General features: G+C 53.7%; 1 protein-coding gene across 1 annotated transcript in view; it reads right to left on the bottom strand.

Moving 5' to 3' along the window:
* SMARCA4 (SWI/SNF related, matrix associated, actin dependent regulator of chromatin, subfamily a, member 4) overlaps positions 1–22,969 on the bottom strand; it is a 90,477-nt gene that overhangs the window by 5,370 nt on the left and 62,138 nt on the right. The window contains 12 exon segments of the mRNA XM_030300607.1: positions 13,470–13,506; positions 13,509–13,556; positions 13,559–13,658; positions 13,660–13,686; positions 13,688–13,723; positions 18,635–18,712; positions 18,714–18,854; positions 19,537–19,614; positions 19,843–19,943; positions 20,204–20,429; positions 22,729–22,787; positions 22,790–22,891. Of these exon segments, the coding sequence (XP_030156467.1) occupies positions 13,470–13,506; positions 13,509–13,556; positions 13,559–13,658; positions 13,660–13,686; positions 13,688–13,723; positions 18,635–18,712; positions 18,714–18,854; positions 19,537–19,614; positions 19,843–19,943; positions 20,204–20,429; positions 22,729–22,787; positions 22,790–22,891 (1,033 nt within the window).

Raw genomic sequence — 22,969 nt, 5'->3', positions numbered from 1 at the left:
TGGCTTTGTTTGGGGTGCCTGGGGGACTCAGTCGGTTGTACGTCCGACTTCAGCTCAGGTCATGATCTCGTGGTCTGTGAGTTCGAGCCCCGCGTCGGGCTCTGTGCTGACAACTCAGAACCTGAAGCCTGCTTCAGACTCTGTGCCTCCTTCTCTCTGCCCCTCCCCCGCCCACACTCTGGCTCTCTCACTCAAAAATAAATCTAACGTTAAAAAAAAAAAAAAGAGGGGCGCCTGGGTGGCGCAGTCGGTTAAGCGTCCGACTTCAGCCAGGTCACGATCTCGCGGTCCGTGAGTTCGAGCCCCGCGTCAGGCTCTGGGCTGATGGCTCAGAGCCTGGAGCCTGTTTCCGATTCTGTGTCTCCCTCTCTCTCTGCCCCTCCCCCGTTCATGCTCTGTCTCTCTCTGTCCGAAAAATAAACGTTGAAAAAAAAAAAAAAAATTTAAAAAAAAAAAAAAAAAAAAAAAGAAAAGCAGCAGCTTTGCCAAGACAGCTCCCCTGAGGCTGGGATTCTGGAAGCTTTTTGTCCATTTGGGGTTCCTGTGCCTCATGAGTGCCCTGGCCCGCCTCCCGCGGCTGAGGTCTCCCGAGGTGCAGGCCCGACAGGAGCTAGAATCCAGTCCCTGCACCTTTTGTACTCTAGACACGGGACGTCTGGTCCTTGCTCTGGGCTGGGCACTTGACATACACGTTCTCCCCAAACTGTTATTCCAACTGCTGCAACGAGCACGTGGAGGTGGGAGGTTCGGCAAGCCGTGCCCAGACGCAGCCGGCTTCGGGCCTCCGCCTTCCAGCCTGTCCTTCAGGTTGTGCCAAGCGGGGGTGCCTGCGCTCAGCGAGTGCCAGCCTCCCCCTTCCTTCCGGGCTGAGCGTTTAGCCACGTCCTGCCCCATACTGGGTCCAGCGGGTCACAGATAGGGGAGGGCAAGCCACCCGCGGGCCGTCGTTCCCAGGCCGTGGGCCCCTGCCTGGAGTCGCAGGCTTCCCCTCTCCTGGAAATGGCCGGGGGTGGTTTGGCCACAGAGAACGGGAGCTTGTTCGCATCAACTCCAAAAACGCCAGGAGGTATCAGGAGGCCCTGGGCGCTCTCCTTGGGCCAGCAGACCTGAGCCGCAGCCCACCGCCCACCAACCTGCACGCATCCCGCGATCTCCCCCGTAACCTAAGAGCTCCTCCTTCTCATGCTGACAGAACGGTCAGACACACTAACGGCATTTCTCTAGCACAAGGGACTCCCTTCCTCAGTGAGACAGACTGAGGTTTTCTCCATTTCACTTTTTAGATATGCCAGTTGACCCGCAAGATTCACTCTGCAGCGCGCTACTGGGTGTGGAGACTGTGCCGCACGGGGCGTGAGGGCTGGGCTCCGTCGGCCACACGTGCTCACTGGTGGCATCCAGGATGGTGGCTGAGCCTTGGCACGCGCGTGGCCCTCGAAGGAGCTCATGAAGCAGGACTCTAGCGCTGGAATACAGTGCAAAAAAGTTTTGTAATAAAACCCTCTCTCCTCCGCTGGGCTAAGAAACTGCTGGAGAAAGGAAAGGACAGAGAGCAACGGGGCCGTCTTACAAACCTCTAGAATAATGGCATCACTGAGGATAAAGGTCCGCTTGGCCACCCTGCCTAACGTTTCTCTGGTGCAGTGAGCTCTGAGTGCGGATGGCCTGGGATTGGGAGCATGTGACAGAGGGACAGCGCACCAGGACGACGGGGGACTTTTAAAGCCACCCTCTCTCGAATAGCAAAGACCTTTTGGAAATCCACAAAGCCCCGAGATGTCATTTTTTATCCTCAGGAGTCCTCTGGAGACCCCTGCCCTGCCACCATGACTGCGGCGGCAGGCTTGGGGCCAAGAGCCTTCCTCACGTCTGCGTTAGAGGTAGACAAGTCACAGCTGCCTACCTCCCCGAGCATAAAACCCAAAGTCCTTCTGGTGGCAGCTTGTCCCTCCAGTGTGGGCTGTCCGTGGCCTCTAACATCAGCGTCTTTCTCTCCACCTCCTCAGAATCATCAAAGCCACCGCTCCCAGGGAGACGCAGCTGCAGCCCTCAGTTCTCTGACCCGCACCCAGGTCCCCTCACATAGTGTAATAAAAAAGAATGACGGAGGGGCGCCTGGGTGGCTCAGTCGTTTAAGCATCCGACTCTGATTTCAGCTTGGGTCATGATCTCGCAGTTCGTGGGTTCGAATCCTGCATGGGGCTCTGTGCCGGCAGCGCGGAGCCTGCTTGGATTCTCTCTCTCCACCCCTCCCCCACTCTCCCTCCCAAAATAAATAAACTTAAAAAAAAAAAAAAAAGAAGGAAAAGAATGACGGAGACGTAAGACAGAGGCACAGATCTTCAGGTGTGCCAGGCTGCCAGACCCTTGGGACCTGGGTGGGCTTGACCTCTTCTTGAACTTGCTGTTACGGGATCACGCATGGTAAGCTCCCAGTTCTGGCCGCCTCCCTCATCGCTGTCAGATTTGTCCCTCTGGCACGTGCCACACGGTCCGCCTGTCTATGTGCTGCTGGCCGGGACCTGGGCGGTGGCGGTTCTGGGTATCATGAAGCAGGTGGCTGCAGACACTCACGTCCGAGTGTCTGCCTTGCACTTCTTTGGGGAATACGCCTGGAGCCGGAAGTGCCTGACAGCAGGGTAGGGGGCGTGCAGCTTCAGCAGATACGGGTGGGGGGACGGGGCTCCCCGCTGCCTTTTTCGGCAGCAGATGGGCTGTTCTCATCCTGTCTGCTGCGCTCACGGTCAGCCCTCCTCAGCGTGGTTCTTCTACAACCCGGCTGTGAACCGGTATCTCCCTGTGGTTTTAACTCACGGTCCCTTGACGGGCAGTGAGGCCGGGCACCCTTTCACGGGCGGAATGGTCACCGGCAACCTCTCTCCGGCACTGCCTGTTCACGTCTTTCTCCTCTCCCAGAGCGGCCTTTGCTGGACAGGTTCACCGCAAACGCCTTTTCCAGTCTGTGGCGTGTCTTCTTATTCTCTTGATGATGTCTTTTGGTGAATGGACCTAACTTTCAATCAAATTCCGATTCACCAAAACTTCCTTTTGCACTTGGTGTTTCTCTTGCCCTGTCACACAGGTATTGCGTCTTCTTCGAGAAACGCTGACAATTCAATGTTTTTCTTTCTTTCCTTCTTTTTTTTTTTTTTTAAGTTTATTTATTTTGAGAGAGACAGAGAGATTGAGCAGGGGAGGGGCAGAGAGGGGGGGGGGAGAGAGAGAATCCCAAGCAGGCTCTGCACTGTCAACACAGAGCCCGATGTGTGGCTCGAACTCAGAACTGCAAGATCATGACCTGAGCCGAACCAAGAGTCAAACGCTTAACCGACTGAGCCGCCCAGGCGTGCCGGACAATTCAACCCTTTTACAGAATTAGAGATGAAGCCAGTCACCCGGAGCAGTGGTCATTCCACCCTACCAGATCCTGTGTGTCTGTGTCCTCACTGAACTAGAACACGGGCCATGAGGGCAGTGACCTCGCCGTTTTATTTGCTGCTCTATCTCTGGCACCTGGAACGAAGCCTGGTCCACAGCAGGAACTCAATGTTAGCCGAATGAAAGAAACAGACTGGGGTGAAAGCCTCAGGGCCAAGGAGCAGGGTTCAAACTCGGCTATGACGAAGGTCAGCTCGGAATAAGAGTGTTTCGTCGCCCCAACACCGCACGGTCATCTATACCCCGCCCTGTTCCGGAAAAGACTGGCACCAACTACCGGGAACCCCACTGCCCCCCCCAAAAGGATAGAACCGCGACCTCTCTGCATCAAAGACATCATCCATCCATATCCCTAACAGACTGAGACACCAGAGAGGCTTTGAGAGCTGGTGGCAGGCAGGGCTTGGGCACACCCCCCCCACCCCGGACTAAGTCGGGGACTTCTCCCACCCTTTCCCATACGCTGTTCGAAATCATGGGTCAGCAAACTTTTTCTGCAACCCACCCACTGGGTATAAATCTTTTAGGTTTTGTGGGCCATGCCGTCTCTGTCACAACTACTCAGTTCCTGCCACTGTCGCACGACAGTGGCCACAGACAACACGCAGAACAGTGAGCTTTGGCTGTGTTCCAACACCACTTCTGTTATGAACGATGAAATTTGAATTTCATAGAATTATATGTCATGGAATAATATTCTTTTTTGAAATTTCCCACATCATCTAAAAATAGCATTCCTAATTCACAGGTGATACACATACAGCTGGTGGGCCAGACTTCACAAGCAATCAACCAAAGGTGGTACCAAGGTAGAGTCCTTCTAGTCCAGTATAGAAGTGGTCCTCATCTGCCAGGAAGTACTCCCTCTCTGTCCCTCAGCCCTGCTTGCCTTCCCAGAGTCGAGTTCAGACCATTTCCTGTGACATCTTAAGCCCCGGGACCATGTTCTCCTTGGACCCTCCATCAGTTAACCGAGCCTACAAGGTCCTGGATAAGAGGAGCTCAGGTGTTTCAAAACGGATTTAGCTGCAGGGGCATCTGGGTGACTGTTGTTTGAGCGTCCGACTCTTGCTTCTGGCTCAGGCCATGGTCTCCCAGTTCATGAGTTCGAGCCCCACGTTGGGCTCTGCACAGACAGCTCGGGGACTGCTTGGGATTCTCTCTCTCTCTCTGCCCCTTCCCAGCTCGTGAGTGTTCTTTCTCTCACAATATATACACCTTAGAAAGTTTTTTAATTAAAAAAAAAAATCAGAACTGATTTATAGCTGTTGACAATTCATGGGTATTCTGAATTGTAGACAATTCAGAAGGTATTCACAGGATGCCTGGGTGACTCAGTCGGTTAAACGTCTGACTTTTGGTTTTGGCTCAGGTCGTATCTCACGGTTCTTCAGACTGAGCCCCATATCGGGCTCTGTGTTGAGCCTGCATGGGGTGGAGAAGCCTGCATGGAATTCGATCTCTCTTTCAAAATAAATAAATAACAAACATTAAGGGAAAAAAAAGGTATTCCATAAACAAAATTTGAAAGTGGAACGATTTGAACGTATTCATTTACTTGATCAGTAGAGTCTCTTTCTAGGTTCAGTCTGTTGCCACACTACAAAAAATTTATGAAGAGCCTCCACCTGCCACGTGTACCCCCCGAAAGGGTAATCTCAGCGTTGGGTCTTAGGGCCACGTGGCACACAGTGATTCTGATTCCAGCACCAACGAAAGGAATTGATGTTCAGCAACGAGTCCAACTGAGAACAATGGTCTACAGGCCATCGGTCCTGTGCCCTCCGCACTCTCCCAGTAGCCAGAACTGGGGAAGCTTTATTTCAGGGTGCACGTGCCAAGGCCAAGACTAGCTGTAGGTTATGATGCTGATTAAGTGTCCTGATGAGCTCACAGTTTCAAATGAGCCAACGACATACCTGGGGGCACACGTCTCATATTAGTTCGACGAAACCTGTATCTCATGTTTTAATTTTTTTTTTTTTAACACTTATTCATTTTTAAGAGACAGAGAGAGACAGAGCGCAAGCAGGGGAAGGACACAGAATGGGCTCCAGGCTCTGAGCTGTCTGCAAGGAGCTGGACGCGGGGCTCAGACTCATAAACCGTGAGATTGTGACCTGAGCTGAAGTCAGCTGCTTAACCGACTGAGCCACCCAGGCTCCCCAAGACCATTTCTTTATTATTTTCCCTGCATAGAGAAGGAGCACATTGCTGAAATGCATGAGCACTTTAGAAGGATCTCACACAGGCCCCACATCAGGCTCCATACTGACAGTGTGGAGCCTTCCTGGGATTCTCCCTCGCTCCCTTTCTCTGCTCTTCCTCAGCTTGCTCTGATAAACTTAAAAAAAAAAAAAAAAGAAAAAAGAAAAAAAGAAAGAAGGATCTGACACGGGATTCTGAGGGAAGCAGAGGGTGGGACTGGTTCACCCCGATCTACTTATTTCTGGAGTCCAGTGTACCTGTCCTTTTTTGAGCTTATATGTAATTCTAGTTTTTTTAAAAAAATATTTTAATGTTTATTTGTGCCGAGAGAGAGTGGTGTGTGCGCACGTGGGGGAGGGGCGGGGAGGGAGAGAGAGGATCCCAAGCAGGCTCCACACTGTCAGAGTGGAGCCTGACGTGGGGCTCGATCCCACAAACTAAGATCATGACCTGAGCCAATACGAAGAGTCAGACGCTTAACCAACTGAGCCACCCAGGCGTCTCTCTACTTTTTTTTTTTTTAAGTTTATTTTCAGAGAGAGAGAGAGAGAAAGATGTATGCGTGCGCACACGTGAGCCACGTAGGGACAGAGATAGAGAGAGAGAGAATTCCGAGCAGACTCCGTGCTCAGCACAGAGCCTGACTTGGGGCTTGATCTCACTGTTGAGAGATCATGGCCGGAGCTGACATCAGGAGTCAGACATTTAACCGACTGAGCCACCCAGGCACCCCTGTAATTCTAGCTTTAAGACCCTTCTAAGACAGCTGCGCTGTTGTCTTTTCTTTGGTGTGCTCCATTTCTGACCACTCACTAGCAGGGAGTGAAGCCTCAGATGGAATCGGCAGGATGACAAACGGGGCAGGTGCAACTGCACGGGGCAGACTCAGCACAACACGGCAAGGCTGCCTGGGCTAATCCTCCCGTGGCTTAGAGCCCCCACTGGGCCCGCAGCCTGGCCTGGGCCTCCACTCAGCCTGGCTGGGGCCCTGAGGATGGGGATCAGTACTTTTCGGAAGACATCTCACCTCAGCGTTTCTCACGACAGGCTCTGGGCTGGGGGCCAGATAGAAGTGCTGACCCCAGACTTGGACCCATGGGCAGAGGGCTGGCTTCTCCTGGAGCACACCCATTCTGAGCTTGGACTCCAGACAAAGGGCTGTCTGCTACCCTCTCTTCTGCCACAAGGGGACTATCCTGAGGGGCTTGCTGCCACCTGCAGTTACCTCTCCTGGGGGGACGCTTTGGGGGGGGACAACCTTCCCTGGGGCTTGTTACACTGCCCGTTTTTCTTGCAAATCAAAGGTACAAACCTTTCAACTCCGAAAGCCATCTTCTCTTTGATTCTAATCAGGGAGGTGCAGGGCTCCTGCGAGGGCACGGGGAACGTGACTGCAGGTTTTGGGCAGTGGCTGCCAGGCCCAGGCTGAGGCTGCTGCCCCGGCTCTGGCCGGGGCCCTTCACCATTGACATGGATCCGGGGCTGGTCTACGGGCAGCATGCCTGGCCCGCGACGTCTCACTCGGGGTCTCTATAATCCCATTGAGGGGATTCTCCTTCTGTGCTGCGGACTCGGAAATGGAGACGTGGACATGGATGAGGAACCCAGATCTCTGTGACCTTCAAGCCCTCTGGCCCGTTTAGGGTTGCTGCCTCTTGGCAGGGTAGAGGGGGAAGGGGGCCCAGAGGGGCTGCTCAGCGGGGTTCAGCCGGGGAAGCCTCTACACATGTACCATCTTTCTGAGCCATCGTGAGTAACTTGCAAGGACCTCCTAAGAACAAAGATGTTTCTCTTCTGTGACATCAGTACGGTCAAGTTCAGGAAACCTGGCACTGACACCTCTGCTGCTCAGCATGTGATCTTTACAGCAGCTGTGACTCTGCCCTATCGCTGGTAAAGGTCAAGCTCAAAACCCCCGTGGGGAGCACAGGTTCTATGGAGGGTCCTCTGGAGCCTGCCTGCTTCAATGGCTCCTTCCGGCAGATGCAGTTCTCTAAAACCTCCCCTGAGGCACCAAGTACACACTCCAGAGCACACACCCACCTGCTGACCGGCATTTGGAGACAGTGCCCAGATACCATGGCTCGCTTCTGCTGATGCCCTCTGAAGGATTAAGGGATGGAGACATCAACTGGCAGCACACAGAGCCCCACGACAAGGTCCCAACCTGACCGGGAACCTGTGCCTAACTCATCTGTTCCTATTTGATCTTATTTTTTGCAAACATTTTTTAATGTTTTTATTATTTCTGAGAAAAAGAGACAGCGTGACTGGGGAGGGGGGCAGAAAGAGAAAGAGACACAGAATCTGAAGCAGGCTCCAGACTCTGAACTGTCAGCACGGAGCCTGATGAGGGGCTCAAACTCGCAAAACCGCGAGATCATGACCTGAGCCGAAGTCGAACGCTCAACAAACTGAGCCACCCAGGTGCCCCTGCATGTTTGGATTTTAGAGCGAAAACCCCTACCTCCAACTTTCTTCTTTCTTTTTTTAACGTTTGTTTATTTTTGAGAGAGAGACAGCACAGGTGAGGAGGTAGAGAGAGATGGGACAGAGGATCTGAAGCAGGTCCTGTGCTGACAGCAGTGAGCCTGACGCGGGGCTCAAACTCACAAACCGTGAGATCATGACCTGAGCTGAAGTTGGACGCTCAACAGACTGAGCCACGCGGGTGCCCCTCCAACTTACTTTCTTAATTCTGGTTCCAATTCTGGCTGTTAATTACAGGGTTCCCTGATGCAGTTTGAGATTTCCAAGCACCAAGGAGAAGGGACCCTGTGGGGGTCCTGAACATGGGAGTGGCCCATTATAGCTCCCTTGCCTTCCTTGCTTCCTCTGTACATAGATGCCCATGCCCTTGGCCTCAGGACCCCTGCGTATGCTGTTCCTGTCCCCTTTGCCTAGGACACTCTTTTCTTCCCCTTCCCCCGGAAGAGGTGCAGGCCCCTACGTATCTTCAGGCTCTGCTTCTGTGGCACACCTCTTCAGGCCACACTGGACACAGGGGCCTTAGGAGGGATGGGTGTGGCAGCTCCCAGTGGGAACAGGTGCGAAGGGACCGAAAGTTTCTCGATCAGGAGGTTATCTTTGGTAGATGAGGGCAAGAAGCACAAAGGTAATGTCAATGTGATTACACTGGTGTTTAAATACACCTGGGGGAGATCTCGAAGTACGTAATCAAAAGCAACATCTGGAGTGACGCCAACGAACAGAAGGGCGACCGTGCTCACACACAGCAGCAGAGGTGCAGAGGAACCGCTGCCATCACATGGCTGCGTGAGACGCGGCCCCGGCTCCCACAGGCGCTGGGGGGGGAAACCGCAGCACCAGGGCCTCCTGCCCGCCGAGGCAGACTCGGGACACGGCAAACCCAAAGGCTGACAACGTCCTGTAATTATTCTTGGTGTCCGGGAGGAACCAAGCTGTTAACGATTCGTTCTGTCCTCAGGCTTCGTGTTTAACTCAAGTATAGAATTTAGCTAATTAAAAAGTTCTGGAAGTAAAAAAAAAATTAAAAAATAAATAAAAATAATTTTTAACACAAATCTTTCATGGTCCCTTCTGGAAAGGAGTTATGTTGGCAGTCTGAGACAAGAAAGCGTGTGTTAGGCTACTTCCAAATTTATCCCATTCTCGTTCTCTTTGGTGTGGCACAGTAGCTGGTCCCTCAGAACCTTCCCAGGTGCCTGACAAGCATGCCCTAAGAATTTCACCTGGTCCGAAGAGAGGCCTGGTTTTTGCACTAGGCTCCTGGGAGGTGAACTCTCAGCCCTTGAAATGTCCTGCCTGATGGGCTGCCTTTGTTTACCTGGGGTCCTCGGGCCCAGAGAGTCTAAGAATGCAATTTAGGGTAGTGGCGATGGGTCGTGTGGTGTCAGCTCAAACCACAGAGGGCCTGGAGCCTGAGGCCAGTCACATGGGTGGTCAGTCGTGTCTCTGTGAACAAGTTCCAATAAAAACTCTAGACGTTAAGGGTTCCTTGGCTGGCAGCGCCCTGCGTGTCTTGTCTCCTAATGCCGCCAGGAGAAGTCTGCTGTCAGCGACTGTCGGGGGAGAGGGTGGCTGGAAAACCCGCACACAGAACTCTGGGACTCTGGCCCCCATGTCAATCTTTGTCCTTTCACTGTAACAAACTGAAACTGTGAGTTTAACAGCTTTGAGAGTTCAGGGTCCGCCTAGAGAGTTGGCCAGCCTCAGGGTGGTCCTGGATCCCTGAGCTCCGCGGCTGGTGTCCGGGGTGAGGGTGGTCTCACTTCTCACCCAGTTGTCTCAACGGGGGGGAACCATACTGTTGTTTTCCCCAGGGTTTCAAACTCTGTGTTAATGAACGTCAAAAACATCCATTAAACAGGTCAGCCTTTTACCCAAACATCATCTTTGAAAGCATTTGCGATGAGGTAACTTTTTCAGCAGGAAAATGAGACTATTTTCCCGAGTCTACGTGCCCTGCTTGATCTTCTGTGTGACCACAGCAAAGCAGCAGGCGGATGGACGTGCTCCAATTGCAAACGAAAGGTTTCTCAATGTCAGCTCGGGGAGGATTCCTTACCCACCATGTGTACCGTTTCACTCGCAACTCCCCCATGTCTCTTCCCAGTCCTGTGACGCCATCTGCTGCGGGAAGACGCGGGGTTAAATGTGAACCCCGCACCAAGGCCTCCACCGGGGCGCCCCTGCCACGCGGGTATCAAGTCGGCTGGGAGTGCAGCTCTGGGATTCCAGAGCTGGGGCCTTTCATCAAACTGGATCCCGGAGTCCCCACCAGGATCTCAGCCGCCTGCAAGGAGAACAGTCTCAACAAGGGATCACTGAGCCCTCAGAGCCGGGTTCAGTGTAATGGCTGACTAATCACTCAATCTTGCACGTGCAAGAAAAACTCTTGCAGATGTGGAAAGACAATCTGTTTGCAGCAGCCGGGGGAACCACTTCCTCTTTTCTCACATGATACACAACGAAGAATGATGCTCAGAAGGTCACAGGATGACTAAAAAAAAATGGACACGTTTTTGGCCGCTTCCAAGTATCTTTCTTTTTTCTTTTAAACTGAGGCGTGACACAATACAGGAAAGCGCACCTATCTTGAATGCGTAACGTTTCCACGTCTTGAGGTAACCACTGTTCGATACCCATCACCACGGGTCAGCTTCTGAACTTCCCATAACTGGAAGCATACAGGAGGTACCGGTGTCTGGCTCTTTCACCCAAACAAAATGACTAGAAGATTCTCCCAGGAGCGTCAGAATGTCTGTCCGGTGGTTTTTGGAATTCTGCTCTTTTTTTTTTTTAAAGTTTTTTTTTTTTTTCAACGTTTATTTATTTTGGGACAGAGAGAGACAGAGCATGAATGGGGGAGGGGCAGAGAGAGAGGGAGACAGAATTGGAAACAGGCTCCAGGCTCTGAGCCATCAGCCCAGAGCCTGACGCGGGGCTCGAACTCATGGACCGTGAGATCGTGACCTGGCTGAAGTCAGATGCTTAACCGACTGCGCCACCCAGGCGCCCCTGGAATTCTGCTCTTTGATTAGGCCACCACTGAGATAATTTCCTACGATGGACACCAGGCTGCTTTGTTTGAGGCGGTCACGATCCAGGCTGCTACGCACACGTGCTTGTATGTGTCTTTTGGTGACATGCGTGGCTCAACGACCTCTGGGTGAGAAGGTTTACAGCCAAAGCGCCGTCCACCCCTGTAAGCGGCACGTAGGTACAACTACTCCACGTCCTTGCCAGCTCTGACGCAGTTCTGGCCATTCCGGTGAGCCTACAGAAAGAAGCGCCTCTGGTTTCCCAGGTGCTACCTTGACATTGTGCACTGATCCTGACCACCTTTTCACACGCTGACGGGTCACTGGGATGTCTTCTTCCAGGAGTCCGTCTGTGACTTTTGCCCATTTTAAGATTTCAGCCTGCGGGAGCATCCACTGACTTTGTGAGGGCGTCCTCGGATGAACCAATGTTCTTAATTTCAGTGAAGCCGAATTTATGAGTCTTCTACGGACAGCAGTGCCTGTGTCCGTTCAGGAAGTCTACGCCGAGGCCAGAAGATGTTCATCCGCGCCTTCCTCGAGAACTGTTTTACCTTTCACGTTTACGTCTGGTATCCATTTCAAGTTAACATACGGGTAAAGTGTGGGGCAGGGTCAAAGTTCATCTTCTCCATTTGGATATCCAAAAGATCAGCAGGACTTTTTCACAAGTCCATCCTTGCCCCCTAACCTTCAAGGGTCTTCTTCATTTTGACAATTTAAGACTCCCTCGCAAGAAGATCATTGGAAGAAACACTGGGGTCTATAATTTTCACTGGATTTTTGCACGCTCCATGTTTTATCGTGGGGCTGGATCCCACGACCCTGGGATCATGACCCGAGCCGAAATCAAGAGGTGGACGCTCAACCAACTGAGCCCAGGTGACCTCTGCATATTCCATATTTTAAATAATTGTGAGTCTTCTACGTTTTTTGTGTGGCATTCGCCTCAAAGGTGAAGTCTGCAAATTAGCTCAGCATTTTCTTCTCAATACCGCAGCTATGTTTTGAGAATGAGTGGCTGAACTTCAATAGGCCTTTCTCAGCCATTTGTCTCTTAATAATAAAGGATTCTTTTTTATTCTTATTATTTATTTAAAGTTTATCTTACTTATTTTAAGGGAGAGCGTGTGCGTGTACACCAGCAGGAGAGGGGCAGTGAGAGAGGGAGAGAGAGAATCTCAAGCAGGCTCCACGCTGACAGTGCAAAGCCCAATGCGGAGCTTGAGCGCACGAAATGGGACATCATGACCTGAGCCAAATCAAGAGTCCGGACGCTTAACTGACGGAGCCACCCAGGAGCCCCTAAAAGATTCTTTTTTGAAAGGCAATTTATATCTTTTGTTTGGGTATTATAATCATCACCACCCCCCCATCTCCAAATGATATGCTGACAGCTTACACCCTGACACTTTTCCCTCCTACAGATTACAGCTTATCCTTACTTTGCTTAATGACTGAGTGCCAAGTGTTACTATAAAGTCAAGCTGGACAACCTTCCCGGTTACTGGAACAGCCGTACTGGCCGGTATGGACCAGAAGGGGAGCAGAACAACCTGAGTCCTGAGCAGGGCGCAGGCCTCGCACCGTAGCCACCTCTTGTCAGTCCACACGACCTGCCTCGAGCTGGCAGAATGTGCACCTGTTCCCTTGAAGGGCTGGGAGGACGTTATTTTGCTATTTATATGGTACTTGTGATCCACAATGGATCCGCCGCAGTCCTCGAATCTGGTGTGTGTGTTCCTCGAGTGGAACCTGGTCTGTCTTCTCAACGTGCAGCCCACCCGTGACAGCCCAGACCAAGGGGGCCAAGAACGAAAACCAGGCTTGCTGGTCACACGAGTGTGGGGAGACGGTGGAAAGTCTAGAGAAAGAAAGCTGCCTGTTCTGTGCTCTCGCCCCGCGGGCCTCCTCGCCACCGTCTGCCATCCGTGCGATCGGCGCCCATCACAGCACAGACCCCTGCCTCTCCACCTCGCTCACCCCTGGCCTCTTGAGGCCTCTCCACCGGCTCTTGCCTCTGTTGGAGCACTCATCCCAGACCTCCCTTCCTCAGGGCTGCCCTCAAATGTCACCTTCCCTGAAAAGAGCACCTTGTCTCTACCTCCCCACCACGCTCTCTCTTCCTGTCACCACAGCTGACACTGTGCGCTTCCCTCTTGCAGACAGTATGTTTCAGGAGGGCAGGGTCCCGGGACAAGGACAGGCAGCCAGTGCTTGTGGAGGGACTGACCCGACGACCGGCTTGGAGGCACCTCCGAAGACCCCCAACGTCTGCCCGCCATGCTCCCGACTTACCTGTCCTTGTACTTGATCACGGCATCCACGATCTTCTCATCTTCTTGGTGAGGTTGGGAGGGTTGGGGGAGAGCTTCTCGGACGGGTGGCCGCCCGCTTCTTCTGCTTCTTGCTGTCATCGTCCTTGTCGCGGCTTGCGGGTGCTGGTGGTCGGGTGGAGGAGCCGGCGTCGCCGTCCCGCTTGCGCTTCCCGAGAGGATTTCTTCTGCCGGACCTCCTTCTTCAATCTCCTCCAGCGTGCCCTCCTCGATGGCCTTCAGGGTCAATAGTGGTAAAATAGGACAGCCAGCACCGAGGTCGACAGGCAAAGGCCGCGGCGCAGACCCGCGGGGCACAGCTGGGCGGGACGCTCACAGGGGCTCTCGACGGGCCCCGGGGGACCAGGGCAGGCCTGTGTGCCTCCGTGTGCCCCGGCGCCCGCCTGTCCTTAACAAGCAGACAGTCGCATTTCTTTAGCAATTAGAGGCATATCCTCACTGAATGGAGACTGAAGACTTGAACCCTGGAATCCCTCCACCCACAGTGACACTATTCATACTTCTGCACTAGACCCTCTGCATTTTTCTCAAAATCTGGCCAAACATACAGAACAGAAAACTGACCGCTGTAACTATTTTTAAGCGTGCGGTTCACTGGCATCAGGTACATTCACGTTGCGTGCAGCCAGCGTTGCCAGTCGCCTTCAGGATGCTCCCGGCCCTTCCCACGAACACGTGCGGGACTGGGGACAGAGCTACGGTCACATCCACGTACCACAACAGGACTCATGTTTTTCCTTACTATATCCTGGGTGTATTTCCTGCCGTTTTTCTGCAACATAATTTTGAATGTCTGCTTAGTATCCCATTGTACGACACACCCTCGTTTAAACATCCCGTTCTTGGGCATTTAGGTGGTTTCCGTTTGGGGGAGGGGTGCCAGTGTAACCAATGCCACGACTGACAGCTGTGTGGCTTATACATGGATTCGTGGAAGTGGAAGTGCTGAGCAGAAGAGGCTGTATCTGAACGATATTAATTTTCAAACAATACCAACTTCATACTTCTCAAAGGTAATAACCAACTTGCACGTTTTATCCCTGCAAGTAAAGAAGTAAGAAGCCACATTTCCAGGGGAGTCCGGAATCAGGAAAGGGAGTGGGGGCGGGACTCACGGGGATGTGCTGGTCGTCCCCTCACATGTGTCAGCTGTGACCGTGAGCAGGACACAGGGCCATGAGCTGAGGACACAGCAGGGAAAAAACCCCTCACAGAGGGAGAGCGTAAGCAGACAAATATCTTGCAAGCGTGGCACAAAGCGTGTCGATTGCCAAGAAGGAGGGTGAGTGGTGCTCTGATGGTGGGGCAGACGTGCCCAGGTCGGGGGTCAAGGGCGCGCCTCCGAGGAGGTAGCACCAGGCTGAGATCTGAAGGGAGAGGGTGGGTAAGGCATCCAGGCCAAAGGAACGGCTGGAAGAGCGCGTGGCAGGCAGGAGCCACTGCAAGGTTGGCACGGGCGAGGGCGTGTCCTGGGAGCCCAGGGTGGGTGTGGAGGGTAGAACAGTGTTCCCCGAAGTTCGTGTCCGTGTCCAACTTCAGAACGTGATCTTATGTTGAAATAGGATGTTTAAAGACGTAATTACTTAAAGAGCAGAATGAAATCATCCTGTGTCAGGGTGGGCCCACAGCTCCAATGAGAATGTCCCCGAGAGAGACAGGAAAGGACACAAAGACACACAGGGGAGGGGCCACGGAAGATGGCGGTGGACTGGGACGATGGGGCCACAGGCCAAGGAGCCACAGCAAGCTGGAGGTGGCAAGGAAGGGGCCTCCCCTAGAACCTTCAGCGGAAAAAGGGTCTTACTGACACCTCGACTTCAGTCCCTAAGCCTCCAGAACCGTCAGAGAATACACTGCTGTAGTTTTAAGTGACCCAGTTTGTGGTCACTGTCGCAGCCACCCTAGGGACGCGAGACTAGGGTCTCTGGTCCTGAGGCCCGGACACGCAGGTCAGAAGGGCACGTGCCAGCAACATTCTGAACAGTTTTGGTGCATGTGGCACCAGAGCGGCTGCCAGAAAAGTGAGGCCAGTTAAAGGGCCAGCACGGAGAAAAGAGAGTACTTGTTTTGGGCAAATGTGTTTTGTTTTTTGTTTTATTAATGCAAATTCTTAACGGGTATGACATACAAAAAGGCACACGCTTTGTAGGGAAAGCATCACCTCAACAAATGGGGCCAGAACAATTGGCTGTCCACTTGTAAAAGAATGGAGTCGGATCCCTAACTCACACCCTAAACAAGAACTGCTCGGAAAGGGCCATGGGCCCATGTGTAAAAGCTGAAATTCTAAAACCCCTTGAAATAAAACACGGGGGTGAATCTTTGTGCTCCTGCATTTCTCAGCGGACTCTCAGACACCATACCGCAGCACAAGCAGGAGAAAAATAGATACGCTGGACGTCGTCAGAATTAAAAACGTTTGTGCTTCAAAGGACGCCATCGAGAAAGTGAAACAATAAACCGCAGAATAGGAAAAAATACCTGCAAACCATACATCTAATGAAATGACTTTTGAAGAAGGTCCGCAAATGGCCCACAAGCACATCAGCAGATGTCCTACCCCCCTGGGCACCAAGAAAATGCAAATAAAGACCGCAATGAAGTTACCATTTCATAACCACCAGAATGACTGCAATCAAAGGGCAGGTGACAAATATAGGCAGGGTTACGGAGAAATTGGATCTGTCACATGCTGCCGGGGGAAAGCGAAACGGCGCTGCCGCTTTGGAAAACAGTCTGACAGCTCCTCAGAAGACCATCTGACTCAGCGATTCTATTTCTAGATCTCTATGTGAGAGAAATCACAACGTGTTTCCTCACAAAGTCTTGTCCACCAACGTTCACAGCAGCGTTGTTCACGATAGCCAAGCGGTGGAAACAGGCCAAGTGTCTGCACCAACAGAGACATCACCACCGTGTGGCCTATCTGTCCAACAGAATGCTGCTCGGCCTTGGAAAGGAATGATACTTGCTACCGCATGGATAAACCTTGGAAAGAGTCTGCCTGCTGGAAGAAGCCAGACGCCAAAGGATAGCACATTGCTCCATTTATACGAAACGTCCAGGGCAAGAGCTAGTGGGAATAAAGGAACAGAAGGGTAGCTGAAGAGGGATCTTCTTTCTGAGGTGACAAGAATGTTCTTAAGCTGACCTGTGGTGACCACTGCACAACTCGGAATATACTAAAACTGCTGAACTGTACAACTTAAGTGAGCTTAGTGGTATATGAATTCTATTTTTAAAAAAACAAAAAAAGGGGCACCTGGGTGGCTCAGTCGGTTAAGTGTCTGACTTCGGCTCAGGTCGTGATCTCACAGTCCATGAGTTCGAGCCTATGTCAGGCTCTGTTTAACAGCTCAGAGCCTGGAGCCTGCTTCGGATTCTGTGTCTTCCTCTCTGTCTCTGCCTATGTCAGGCTCTGTTTAACAGCTCAGAGCCTGGAGCCTGCTTCGGATTCTGTGTCTTCCTCTCTGTCTCTGCCCCTCCCCACTCATGCCTCTGTCTCCGTCTCTCTCTCTTTCAAAATAAACATTAAGGGGCGCCTGGGTGGCGCAGGCGGTTAAGCGTCCGACTTCAGCCAGGTCACGATCTCGCGGTCCGGGAGTTCGAGCCCCGCGTCAGGCTCTGGGCTGATGGCTCAGAGCCTGGAGCCTATTTCCGATTCTGTGTCTCCCTCTCTCTCTGCCCCTCCCCCCCCGTTCATGCTCTGTCTCTCTCTGTCCCAAAAATAAATAACGTTGAAAAAAAAAAATTAAAAAAAAAAAAAAAAAAAAAAAAAAAAAAGACGTGAATCGATAGGGGCGCCTGGGTGGCTCAGTCGGTTAAGCATCTGATTTTGGCTCAGGTCATGATCTCACAGTTTGTAGTTTGAGCCCCACGTCGGCTCTGTGCTGGCAGCTCAAGCCTGGAGCCTGCTTCGGATTCTGGGTCGCCCTTTCTTCTGCCCCTCCCCCACTCACACCCTGTCTCTGTCTCTCAAGAATAAATAAACGTTAAAAAAAAATGATACTAGCCCACGGGCAACTGTTTTTAAAGGGCACCCGTATCTCAACTGTGGGAGTGTACGACCACGGGAGTCGTACAGGTCTGTGTTTGGGCCTATGCTCCATCAACTGGGGTTCTCTTCTTGTCCCTGGAGCTCGGGCTGAAGGGTGAGGAGCAGGACAAGCCACCTGCCCCACCCGAGGGTCGCCTGGTTCCCCAGCATGTTTCAGTGGTCCCCTCTTGAGCACAGCTCAGCAGGCAAGCTCACTAGTCTGGGTGGTTCTGAGCTTCTTGGATGGGGCCAGGGCTGCTGGACCTCACGCACTGAGGAACCACTGGGGCCCACAGTTAATCGGGAGGAACCCCAGGGAGTGCAACTGGAGACTTGGGAAGGCAGTTATCATTTATCCCGGGGTGTGCCAATCAACAAGGCAACCTGAACGCCCCCACCTGCTTTCCTGGAAAGTGTTGCTTCATAGATATTTTTGTCAAACTCCATGGCCGGTTCCCAGCCATCACTTCTGCACTCAGAGCCTCGAGCCTGGGAAAGGCCTGACCTGTCACCACAACTCCGTTGCCAACTGTGCTGGCACAGTGGGCCGACCAGACCCCTGAGGCCCCGACTCAGCCGCCTACACCTGCTGCTGCCAGGGACCCAGGCACATCTGCTGAAAACCATGACCGTGTCACTTGTGAGCAGCTGTGATGCTGAGCCTGGGTAGGGACCTGCTTCCTCCCCCCACCACAGCCGGGTGAGGAGTCCAGCTCTGGGAGGCAAAGTGCCCAAAGTGAGGTTGTCTGATCCCGGCTGGCACTCCCTACCGTGTGGCAGGGCATTTCGATCACTAACTCGTCGCTGCCTTTCCCACTGACAGGGGAGTGACCCCGGAAGACCACGCAGAGCCGAGGCCAGTTACGCCTAGTGGTGAGTCCCGAGCTGCCTCGGGGCCACGTGGGTGCTCTCTCCTGTGCGGGTCTGGAGGAACCGAACGAGCTGACCCCACACCAGAGCCATCACTGTCACTAATGAACACCAAGAGGGGCCGGAAGGGAGCCCACTCGGGTTCTGGATGAGGCCCACGGTACAGCAGCTAGCCTCTGCTCCCCCGACCCCATCGCCAACTGGCCCTCTCCAGCATGTACCTTGAGCCACTGCTTCTCGGTCAGCGAGTCGCTGTAGTCCACCTCCTTGCGGTGGCGGGAGCCTCGGCCAAACATTTTCCTCCTCTTCCTCCTCGCAGGTCAGACGCTCTACCTCGGCATCGTCCTTGATGATCCATGAGGGGAGCTCATCCTCCTCCATCAGACGCGGCTTCCGCTTGGGGTTTCGGGCCTCCTCGCGCCTGCGGTCCAGGTCCATGCGCTGGGGGACGCGGGGCAAGGGGGCAGAGGGAGAGAGGCGTGAGCATGAGGAGAGCTGCCGCATACAAAGGGCACGTGGCAAGGGGAGGCCTCTCTGCCTGACACAGATGCTACAAGGCAGCTCAACAGAGGCTCTGGAGTTTGCAACGGCCAGGCCGGCCCGGTGCTGATAGTAGACCCTTGCTAGGAGCTCCGGCTTGAGGCAGAAAATTCCAGAACAGACAGCAGAAGAGAGGCTGAGGGCCCACACTCTGATTCCATGCTGACCAGTGCTCTCTACCCAGGGCTCAGGAGCATCTGTGACTGACCACTGGCCTGGGACAGTGTCAACTCCCTCTGAAAGGGAGCCTCAAGGGCAAAGGACTCAGGAGGACACGCATTCTGCAGTACTGAGGATCCAAAGGGGACGCTGTGTGTGTTGCGTGTGGCGCTGTGTGTGTGTGCGTGCGCGCGCGCCACCACTCCTGCAACACTCCTTGGAAGCCACAGAAGAAAATGGGTCACTTAGGAGGCAGTGTGCGGCCACCTCGTGAAACGCCCCTGGCTCTGTTACCCGCAGGGGACACCACCGTCACCGAGACGTTTTGCTCGATCTCGTGTTGACAGGGTGGCGCGTGAAGCCGCAGGGCACCCTGTGAGCCTGTGAGGCGGGAACAGTGCCTCTGCCTCCACGCGGCGCTTACCATGAACAGGTCAAACTCCTCCTCGTGCCGGGCAATCATCTGGTTCACCGTCTCGTCGTCGGGCACCTCGTCTTCTTCCTAGAAGGTGGCACACATTTAGTTCGGGTGCGGAGAGGCCGGGCTGGGCGGCGGCAGGCCACGGGCAACGAGGCGGTCCCGGTCCGGCTGCGGTGGATGGGGACCCACGCGGCAGCGAGGCACACACGCACACGCACAGCACGCTCCGTGGGGTCAGGGCCCTTGCTGGCCGTCTCAGCCGGGAAGCCGAGGACCGGATGGGCGTGGAGACTGAACTACCCCTCTCACCTTTAGAGGTGGCTCCTCCAGGTCGGGGTTGACGCCCGCTGGCGGAGGGGCAGTGTGGGCGAAGCTGGCACTGCCGCTGCCCGTGCTGCAGTGTCTGCTCTGTGGATAAATAGAGGACTTCAGGCTCCAGGGCTGTCAATCCGGCGCCTTTCACCAGTAGTTTAGAAAAAAAAACCACTTCAAAGAAAAAGCAAGTACTCATCCTCTTTCCTTTCAGCCCACATCCCTTTACTCCAAAGGGATGCAAAAAAAAAAAAAAAAAAAAAAAAGAGTGCAAAAAAGGTAAAAAACAAAAATGAAAGCCGCTCATGCGTCCACCACTCACGCCGGGGAGGGGGTCGGGGCCGGCGCTGCCCTCACCCGTCCTGCTCCTCGTGCTCCAGGATGGCCTGCAGGAAGGCGCGCCTCTCATGGCTGGAGGACTTCTGGTCAAACATGCCGGCCTGGATCACCTTCTGGTCGACATTGAGCTTGTATTTGGCTGCGGCCAGAATCTTCTCCTCCACGCTGTTGACCGTGCAGAGACGGAGCACTCGCACCTCGTTCTGCTGCCCGATGCGGTGGGCGCGGTCCTGGGCTTGCAGGTCCTAGAGGAAGAGACGCGGGTCAGTCCCGATCCAGCTCTATGCCGTTTTAAGAGGAAGTCAACCTCGCGGCGCCACCAGGAAAGACTTTCCGGTTCTCGTGTGCCTGCCTCCTGCCTGCCTGCCCCAACCAGCAGCTTCTTGAGCTGGGAGCCCAGGAACGCAACCTGCAGACTGCGCCGGGATGATGTCACCCCGGGATCGCCCCTACCCACCTTACTGGGACTCTACGGGTCTTCAGGTGGAAGGTGCCAATTGGAGGACAAGTCCTGGATGGTCATGTTCCCAAGCAGCTCATGTCACAGCTGACAAAGGACCCCTCACCTACCCTGGGAGGGCCCCGTGCATGGTGTGGCCGTATGCATTAAGGACACCACGCACAGGACATGACCGAAGCAGGACAGCATCTTGGCAGTGCCTGGTTTGGCTGCGGGCCCTGCTACTTCCCTTATGTGCAGCTCAGGCCAAGGCCCCACTTCTATGAGCCTCAGGACTCACTCTGCTGACACGGGCCCTTCTCCTGGCTGTCGTGTGGGGAGAGGAGCTAAATGGCACTGGGCGCTCAGCCCAGAGCGTGACGCACAGTGAAGCTCTGATCAAGTGGTAGCCGTGGCTGCCAACACTTCTCTATCATCACCCCCAGCCCCAAATCAGCAGGGTTCCCGTGAAGTCCTGCATCTGGGCCAGAGGGATGTGGGCCTACGGTCGAGAATCATACCCCATGGGGTTGATGGAGGCCACGCCTGGCCTGGGGGGGGTGGGGCAGACAGGAATGCCCCTGGCTCAGCCAGTATGCTTCCCGGCAGGGTAAGCACTGGATCATGTGCCCTAGGCCCTGTAGGAAGTTTAGTGGCTTCTGATGCCCCTAGTGTGGCAGAGGACAGGGCTCCAGGGGGACCTCTGCCCACTATATGCCTGCTGATGGGGGCAGCACACCCCCCAACCACTTCTCAGGAAATTGGCTGGTCGCTGAGGTCTTGGTGAGAAGTACGCCCCAGGCTGATGGTAGAAAGAGTCGCTAGTAACCAACCAGAGCATCGGCCCATCAGATGGGCTAGAATTCCCACACTGCTGACTAGGGCCCCTAGGCTGTGGGGAAGGACACGCTCATACCCTGGGGGGAGGGGGGGCAGAGAAACCTAGGGCAGCCTTCTGGAGGCCACTGTGGCACAAGTGAATAGAAGATGAAGAGATCATGGCCACGGGCCAAGCAATCCCACCACTGAGGGTGGACTGGCCAGTGAGTCCTCATACAAATACTCCAAGAGAGGGACAACAGGGCTCCCTAAGTGGTCACGCTGAGAAACAAAACCCAGACACCTGCCAAGTGCGGTCTGAGTAAAGTCTCAGGGCCACCATATGGCCGGACACCTGGCAGCTGAGCACACGGCTGTGTGGCCTCCCAGTGTGCTCGCACCGAGAGGAGAATACACCAGCTGCTAAAGCACATGCTAGAACATGCTGTGTTTTGTGTCAAAACCCGAACGTGCCTGTGTGCATACGGGTACATGCTGGCATATGCTGAGACTGGTGGGGGGGGAAAAAAGGACTGTTATTTCGCGTTATTGATATCTGCATTAAAAAATGATCACTTTTATAATGAAACATTGGGAAAAGTTAAAAACTGCTGTTATCTGTAACACCCCGTTTCTCTGTAGCTGGTGTCGTGGCGCCCTGTAGAGGGCATATGGATAAGAAAGAAGAGGGGCGCCTGGGCGGCTCAGTCAGTTAAGCATCCAGCTTCAGCTCAGGTTGTGATCTCACAGTTTGCGGGTTTGAGCCCCGCGTCAGGCTCTGTGCTGACAGCTCAGAGCCTGGAGCCTGTTTTGGATTCTGTGTGTGTGTGTGTCTCTCTCTCTGCTCCTCCCCCATTCATGTTCTGTCTCTCAAAAATAAAGAAACGTTAAAAAAATTAAAAAAAAAAAAAAGAAAGAAGAGCAGCAGCATAGACCTAGGCCCCAAATGTTTTTAAGAGCACAACTGTGTGAGAGTTCACACAGAACGCAGCCTGGAAGGCTCGCATCACTAAAAAAGCAGCAATTACCGACAGCTGTTAAGATTGGGTTTATTTTCTGCTTTCTTTACGTATTTCCAAAAATTCAGGATTTTTTTTTTTAACTGCAACGGAGTACGTTTTTTCCAAAATCAAAGAAATTTCTATGTTTTGAGAAACAGAGAAAAATACCCTCTGAGTTTCTGTAAAAAAGCCTCAGGAGCTGTGGGGGCCGCAGCCACTCGCGGCAAGCAGGGTCTCCGTGCAGCCTCGAGTCCCCTCCCTGCCGGGGCGCTAGCCCACTCGTACCTGGTGAGGGTTCCAGTCGCTGTCAAAAATGATCACAGTGTCAGCTGACTGGAGGTTCAGCCGAGCCCCCCGGCCCGCGTGCTGAGCAGGAAGATGAAGTACTCGGAGCCCGGCTCGTTGAAGGTTTTCAGCAGCATGCCCCGGTCCTCCGCTTTCGTCGTTCCTGCAGGGCACGGGGAGAATGGGGTCAGCAGGGGCGACCACGCGGGGAAGGGGGGTGATGGAGAGGAGACAGGGGAGA

Source organism: Lynx canadensis, chromosome A2, assembly GCF_007474595.2.
Source record: "Lynx canadensis isolate LIC74 chromosome A2, mLynCan4.pri.v2, whole genome shotgun sequence".
In the NCBI taxonomy this organism is placed as follows: Eukaryota; Metazoa; Chordata; class Mammalia; order Carnivora; family Felidae; genus Lynx; species Lynx canadensis.
Note: the sequence above shows the minus strand (reverse complement) of the source record. Positions and strands in the feature narration are given on the sequence as shown.